Source organism: Piliocolobus tephrosceles, unplaced genomic scaffold (genome assembly GCF_002776525.5).
Source record: "Piliocolobus tephrosceles isolate RC106 unplaced genomic scaffold, ASM277652v3 unscaffolded_1417, whole genome shotgun sequence".
Classification (NCBI taxonomy): Eukaryota; Metazoa; Chordata; class Mammalia; order Primates; family Cercopithecidae; genus Piliocolobus; species Piliocolobus tephrosceles.
In genome coordinates, this window is record NW_022295610.1 from 1 (window position 1) to 8,356 (window position 8,356).

Sequence of the window (8,356 nt, forward strand, 5' to 3'; positions counted from 1 at the left end):
GCAAATGAAAATAAAAGGAGAAAATGGGGACACAGACCACATATCAACAAGGGAAAGTATTATTTTCTCCCATACAGCTCTGTTTCTTCCCTACCAGCTCCAGACCCCTAGTTTTAATTTTCATTTACTTTTATATATTCTATTTATTCTTTTATTTTATTTTTAAAATTTTTAACGACACAATCTTGCCCTGTTGCCCAGGCTGGAGTGCAGTGGCATGATTATGGCTCGCTGCAGCCTCAACTTCTGGATGCTCAATTGATCCTCTTGCCTCAGCCTCTTGAGTAGTTGAGACCACAGGCATGCATTACCGTGCCCAGCTAATTTTTTTCATTTTTTATAGATACAGAATCTAGCTATATTGCCCAGGCTGGTCTCGAACTCCTATGTTCAAGTGATCCTCTTGCCTCAGTTTTCCAAGGTGTTGGGATTATAGGTGTGAGCTACCACGCCCAGCTACCAGACCCCCTATTTACATCCAATCTCTTTCCCAAACAGAACATTATTCCCTTGCAGTCTTGTTGTTGTTGTTGAGACAGAGTCTCACTCCATCACCCAGGCTGGAGTGCAGTGGTGTGATCTCGGCTCACTGCAACCTCCGCCTCCCGGGTTCAAGTGATTCTTCTGCCTCAGCCTCCTGAGTAACTCCTGAGTAGTGTGCCACCACAACTGGCTAATTTTTGTGTTTTTAGTAGAGATGGGCTTTCACCATGTTGGCCAGGCTGGTCTCAAACTCCTGGCCTCAAGTGGTCTGCTTGCCTTGGCCTCCTAAAGTGCTGGGATTACAGGTGTGAGCCACCACGCCCTTTTTCTTATGAGATAGTTGTAGATTCACCTGCAGTCGTAAGAAATAATAGACAGATCACATGTACCCTTTCTACAGTTACGCCATGGTAACATCTTCCAAAACTATTGTGTAATATTACAGCCAGAATGTTAACATTGATACAGTCAACCAATCTGATTTAGACTTCCCCACTTGTACTTCATTTGTGTGTATTTAGTTCTGTGCAGTTTTGTCACACATGTAGGTTTTGTGTATCTGTCACTATAGTCAAGATACAAAGAGTTCCATCACCACAAGCCTCCCTCTCCTTACCCTTTAATAAACATATACCTCCTTCCCACCGTTTCCCATTCTTAACCCTTGCAGCCACTAATCTATTCTCCATTTCTATAATTTTGTCCTTTCCAAGTTGTTATATCAAATAACATTATATAAAACATGTAGGCTGGGCACTGTGGCTCACGCCTATAATCCCAGCACTTTGGCAGGCCGAGGTGGGCGGATCATGAGGTCAGGAGTTCAAGACCAGCCTGGCCAACATGGTGAAACCCCGTCTCTACTAAAAATACAAATACAAATATTAGCCTGGCATGGTGGCACGTTCCTGTAATCCCAGCTACTCAGGAGGCTGAAGCAGGAGAATTGCTTGAACTGGGACCAGGGAGGCAGAGGTTTCAGTAAGCTAAGGTTGCACCACTGCACTCCAGCCTGGGCTGCAGAGCGAGACTCTGTCTCAAAAAAAAAAAAAAGGATTTTCTCCTGCAGCTGTGGCCCAGGCATGGCGACTCCAGGCTCCGTGACTCTGGAGGCCCCCTTTGAATCATTGAAGCTTTCCGTCATTGAGGGGTTTAGCCCACTGTTTACAGCAATCCAGAGGGTTTCAAGGAAAAGTTCCTTCGCAAGACGCGCGAGAACACGGTGGTACCCATAGGTTGCCTGAGCATGGCGGCCGCGCTCACCAAAAGCCTCTACTGCTTCCACCAGGGCAACAGCCAGTGCTCACAGCTCAAGATGCTCGCCCGGATCGCCGCCCAGGGCTTCACCGTCGCAGCCATCTTGCTGGGTCTGGCTGCCACCACTATGAAGTCTCAACCCTGAGCCCAGGGTCTTGAAACCTCTGCAGAAATCATTCCAAAATCCAGGAGCAACCACTGGCCCTACCATGGGACTTACTCCCTCCTCTCCTTTGAGAGGTCCCTGTGTCGTTGGGGGAGGAAGTGACCCTTTGTGTAACCGTAACTGAAAGATATTTTCAAAAATCCCAGATTTTGTTGTTTGAATGTTATATACTTCTATTTGTGCCACATCTTCCCTCCACTCCCCTGCTTAATAAGCTCTAAAAAAAAAAAAAGTAAAAAATTACATACATACTGTATGTAATCTTTTAGGATTGCTTTTATTAACTAGGCATATTTGTATGGGAAGGGGATTTTTTTTTTTTCTTTTTTGAGAAGGAGTCTCGCTGTGTCACCCAAGCTGAAGTGCAATGGCAAAATGTAGGCTCACTGCAACCTCTGCCACCCGGATTCAAGCAATTCTCCTGCCTCAGTCTCCCAAGTAGCTGGGATTACAGACATGCACCATCACCCCCGGCTAATTTTTTGTATCTTTAGTAGAGACGGGGTTTCACCACGTTGGCCAGGCTGGTCTCGAACTCCTGACCTCATGATCCGCCCACCTCGGCCTGCCAAAGTGCTGGGATTACAGGCATGAGCCCCCGCGCCTGGCCAGGAAGGTTTTTAAGTTACAGAAAAGTACAGAGCATGATATTGCAAACAAATATGTTCCTACCACAGAATCAACACTGACTATTGTTAATATTTTTTTATATTTGCTTCACTTTTTTTAAAAGAGAGACAGGTCTTACTCTGTCACCCAGGCTGGAGTGCAGGTGCAGTGGCACTGTCAAAGCTCACTGCAGCCTCGACCTCCTGGGCTCACATGATTTTCTTGCCTTAGCCTCCCTAGTAGCTGGGACTAGAGGCACAGGCTACCATACCTGGCTAATTGTTTTAAAGTTTTTGTAGAGATGGAGTCTTGCTCTGTGGCCCAGGCTGGTCTTGAATTCCTGGGCTCAAATGATCCTCCCACCTCAGCCTCCCAAAGCACTAGGTTTACAGGCATAAGATACTGTGCCTGGCTCTCTTTATTATTATTATTATTATTATTATTATTATTATATAAAAGAAACAATGTATTATAAAGTTGTAATCCCTTCTAATCCTCGTCCTTACTTCTGTTAGTCATAAGCAGCTACTAGTATGAATATGGTCTCCCTTCCTTCCTTCCTTCCTTCCTTCCTTCCTTCCCTCTTTCTTTCTCTTCCTTCCTTCCCTCCCTCTTTCTCTTCCTTCCTTCCTTCCCTCCCTCTTTCTTTTCCTTCCTTCCTTCCTTCCTTCCTTCCTTCCTTCCTTCCTTCCTTCCTTCTTTTCTTTTTTCGACAGAGTTTTGTTCTTGTTGCCCAGGCTGGAGTGCAATGGCATGATCTCAGCTCACTGCAATCTCCACCTCCCAGGTTCAAGCTATTCTCCTGCCTCAGCCTCCCAAGTATCTGGGATTACAGTCACCCACCACCATGCCCAGCTAATTTTTGGATTTTTAATAGAGACAGGGTTTCACCATGTTGACCAGGCTGATCTCGAACTCCTGACCTCAGGTGATCCACCTGCCTCGGCCTCCCAAAGTGCTGGGATTACAGGCATGAGCCACTGTGTCCCATCTGTCTGTGGTATATTATAATCTATACACTTTGATTTCTATTATTATTATTGGTTTTTTTTTTTTTTTTTTTGAGATGGAGTTTACTTTTTTTGCCCAGGCTGGAGTGCAGTGGTGTGATCTCGGCTCACCCCAACCTACGCCTCCTGGGTTCAAGCAATTCTCCTGCTTCAGCCTTCCGAGTAGATGGGATTATAGGCATGAGCCACCACGGCTGGCTAATTTTGCATTTTTGGTAGACATAGGGTTTCTCCATGTTGATTAGGCTCGAACTCCCAACCTCAGGTGATCTGCCCACCTCAGCCTATGAAAGTGCTGGGATTACAGGTGGGAGCTACTGCACCTGGCCTGATTTCTATTATTTTGCATAATTTTTACAACAAATCTGTAAAACAAGCTTTCCATTTACAGATCAGGAAACTAATAGCCTTGAAATGATTTTCTCAGTGGTAGGTGGTAGTGGTAGGTTAGAACTGGGGAAGCAAGCTTACACTTTGATGTTTACCCACTAGTACTACCTCCTTCAAAGCTGATCACAAATCATGACAGTGAAAGAAGCTTTGAAACTACAGATCTATAACTCCCTTTTATAGGACTGGAAGGGACCTTCATTAAGACCCTTCTATTTACAGAGGAGGAAACTGAAGCCCAGAGATACCAAGATTTGGAGCAAGTCACACCTTGGTGCTTGTGGAAGGACTAAGAACAAATCCGGCTCTGACTCCCTGCCCTTTCTCCATCCCACCTCCTGCTGCCCCAGCCAGGAGGCTAGATCTCAGAATGCAGTCAGAAAAATCCCTTACTGAGAAATATTAAGACTAGACTGCTAAGAAGAAATATTAACAGTTCCATAGAAAATGACAAAAAGTATGCATATATAATTTATGAAAAAAGAGAACAAAGTTTTTTGGAAAGTTTGACTTAACCATTGCCAGGTAAGAACTGCAAATTAAAGGAAAAACCGTTTGAACTCAGTTGACAATGACTTTTTTTTAGCTAATACTCATTGTTTTGAGGTGTGGGCTTTGCTGAATGACTGAAAGACACTTGTAGCTTGTAGAAGTAAAACTATTACACTCTTTCAAGAAAGCAATTGAGTATTGTGTATTTAAAACCTTAAAAATATTTAAGGCTTCGATCTAACAATCTGAATTCTAGGGAAGTTTTCAAAGATAATCAGGTATGTGGTCAAAGAATATTACATGCAACATTATTTATAATATTGAAAAATGGATCATCTTGTTATGTCTCAAGTAGAATAAGGTTTAATAAATCAGTGTAAATTTACGTGATGTGATGTTATGCAACTGTTAAAATCATAGCTTGGAATATGATTTGATAACCTGGGAAAAGGCTTGTGATATGTTAGGTGAAAAGGAGATTTCAAAACTAAATAATCTGATTTTAAAATTATTAGTAGTAGTGCACTGAGAAACAGGTTGGAAAGGAATCAGTTAGAGGCTATCATTTCTGGATACTCAGTCTTGGAACATACCCTGCTCTTAATAAGGTGTACACTTTTATTTGTTGCTTGAATAAGCAAGTGAATAAATGGTGGGATTATGGATAATTTAAATTTTCTTTTCCATAGGTTTTGGAATTTCCCAAATTTTATGAGAATATTTTTATTATCATAAAAATTAACCAGGCAAGGTGCAGTGGCTCACGCCTGTAATCCTAGCACTTTGGGAGGCTGAGGTGGGTGGATTGCCTGAACTCAGGAGTTCAAGACCAGCCTGGGCAACAGAGTCAAACCCCGTCTCCACTAAAATACAAAAAAAATTAGCAAGGCGTGGCAGCATGTGCCTGTAGTCCCAGCTACTCGGGAGGCTGAGGCAGGAGAATTTCTTGAACCTGGGAGGCAGAGGTTGCAGTGAGCCGAGATTGCATCACTGCACACCAACGTGGGAGACAGAACAAGACTCTGTCTCAAAAAAAAAAAAAAGGCCAGGTGCGGTGGCTAATGCCTGAAATCCCAGAACTTTGGGAGGCAGGCGGATCACCTGAGGTTGGGCGTTCAAGACCAGCCTGACCAACATGGACATGGAGAAACCCTGTCTCTATTTAAAAAATACAAAGTTAGACAAGCGTGATGGTGCATGCCTGCATTCCCAGCTACTCGGGAGGTTGAGGCAGGAGAATCGCTTGAACCCAGGAGGTGGAGGTTGCAGTGAGCCGAGATCACACCATTGCATTCCAGCCTGGGCAACAAGAGTGAAACTCCGTCTCAAACAAACAAACAAACAAAATTATGAAAACTTATAGCATGTTGACAGTAACTGAACAAGATAGAAAAAAACTAGTATTTTTGTTCAATATCCTTCATTTTTACCACTCTCTAAAAATTTAGAATACTGAAACTCAACTTTGGCTCATTTCCTTTTCATGGAATGGCTGGCTGGATTCTTTAAAGCTGCCAAAGCTTTTGTCATCTCTGGACTTCAGTTCCCTCCTTTGTAAATAGAAGGAATTTAATTAAGGTTTCTTCTGGCCTTAGAAAAGGTAGTTATAAATTCATTCCTACTCAGTGATCCTGGATGATAGAATTCTTCCTTCATCAAAAGCCTCTGCTAAAGAGCACCCTCAAAGTTAAAATCATTGTAAAAAAAACTCTCCCCAGTTTTGCAGAGACGTTTTTGTTTTGCTGCATGACTTTCAGACAAGCACTAGACTTAAGTCATTTCCATATGAACAGATGTACGGAGGGCAGGATGTACTTAGGGCTGTGTCTGTGCTACTGTCTCTGCATAACCCAACAGGCTTACATGAGAACAGGACTTTTCATCTCATTTCCATTGGTTTCATACATTAAGCAAGTCAATTCACATGTGCTACAGGTCACAGTGGGAACTCTCCGTGTAAGGCTATAGATGGTTCAGCTCAACCCATTTCTTATTTCTGAAAACAATTTGACGCATGCAGCCTACTACTGGAAGGCAATTGAGTTATATTCATAGAAAGGCAGCTTGATCTCTTTCCATGATACCCTGTCTTTAGATAGTAAAAAATAAGTTGCTATGTGTTATCATCGGGTATAGGCAACTAGATGCAGAAATTTTGAAGAGATCTCTTTACTGAGACCCATATCTGTCCCCTGACATCGCCCCTCCAAACTGCACCACCTCCAGTGAGTCTCCCTGCCATGCCCGGCCAGTGGCATTCCTCCAGCCCTCCCATGGCCAAGCATAGGGGTGCTGTGCTGGCAGCCTGTGGCCTGACATCTCTACCAGTCCTCCTGTCCCTCGGATGACAGGGAATGTGTCCTCTGCTGGCTGTGTTCTCTGTGGAGCTCAGGGGAGGGAAAAGGCCAAGCCATTTCTAGGGTGCTGTTGGGAGCAGTGAAAAGGTCACTTTTCAAGGGACACTTTTCCTGGAAAGCCCCTGGAGCTTAGCTGGCTGTGATCCTGTGAAGCCGGCTCTGGCCACTAAGGGGCAGGGCCATGAACTCGGCCTGGAGGAGGCTGCGGGGCAGCAGGCACTCTGCAGAAACAGACAGAACAGGCCACCAGGTGCACTGGAGGGACAGACAGAACAGGCCACCAGGTGCAGACAGGCGAGGGAGGCAGGGGGACAGAACGGAAGAAGCCTGGGGTGGATGGAAGTCAGTACCCTTGGGTGCTGGTATCTGTCTTCCCGGCCACCGCTAGATCAGGCTTCTGAGCCTGTTGGCTGTCCTGGCTGGACTGTGCCCCATAGGTGCCATGGCAGTCCCCATGAAATCCGCCAGGTGTCACCAGGCAGCATACAGGTAACAGGCCTGGAAGGTCCCCAACAGCCCAGCTGGACATGCCCAGACACTCTGGGCTCCTCGTTCAGTGGCACAAACTCCAGGACCCAGTGAGGGAAACGGGAACACACCAGGCCGAGCAGTATGGATAAATCCATGTATTCCAAAATGAAAAGCAAAATAAACAGGAGTTGCATCACCAGGGAGCTACAACCTCATCCCCACCTCCTTCCTCTGTCCTATGCTGTCAATAAGTTCCTCAACCGCAAAGAATGATTAGAACCTCCTCCCCATATGCCAGCTCCAACCGCCACTAGGTACGACACAGGCGGTAGCCCTACCCCATGGAATATACACAATGTTACACAGATACTCTATGTACACTGGGGAAGGGAGGCCACCCCAGCAGCCCGTGCCCTCGCCTGCTCTACACTTAGCCCCACTGTCCCGCCTCAGCTGCCTCTCTCAACAAGAAGATGGGAGCCCCCTGAGGGAAAAGTTGCTTTCCCTTTTCCCTCCCTAAAAGAGTAGGGAGGCCATCAGGCCTCCTCCAAACAAACCAGCTCCACCAGCCTCTGGCTCTTCAATAACAATCATCATCATCCAGAGATTTAAGGACTCAGCCCTGGTCAAGGGTCTGTTGGTTTCCCTCCATTAGACACAGGTCTTGTCTTGCTGCCCTAATGGTAAAGGGGTGACAGGGAGAGGGTGGTAGAGACATGGTGGGGGCGGAGACTCCAGCCCCACTTCTCCAGGCTTATGCTGAGAGGGGCCTGCTTTTATTTATTTTTATCCCATGACTTATTTTTTAATCCAATATTTTTTCCTAATACTTCTTAAAAACTTTTCATAAAACTTTACTTTTTATCCACAGATTTTTTTGCCACAACTTTTCCATTTTTTATCCCATAACTTTTTCATCCCACAACTTTTAAATCCTGTAACTTCTTTTTAGTTTGTTTTCTTTTAATAAACACACTTGCATAGTTACCATTTTGTAAAAATAAAAACCAATGATCTCATGCCAAGCGTGCCCAGCATCTGCACAGTCTCAGGACATTTAACACCACAGTTCTCAAGACACACAAAATTTTAAGGCAAAAGCATAACTTTGCAACAATTTC

General features: G+C 44.8%; 1 protein-coding gene across 1 annotated transcript; it reads left to right on the forward strand.

Moving 5' to 3' along the window:
- The first annotated feature begins 1,565 nt into the window (after positions 1 to 1,565).
- LOC111542742 (putative HIG1 domain family member 2B) lies at positions 1,566 to 2,022 on the forward strand. The gene is given in 2 exon segments (XM_023212299.2): positions 1,566 to 1,635; positions 1,638 to 2,022. Coding segments are annotated over 2 exon segments (318 nt in total). The 3' UTR covers positions 1,886 to 2,022.
- Positions 2,023 to 8,356: the final 6,334 nt, after the last annotated feature.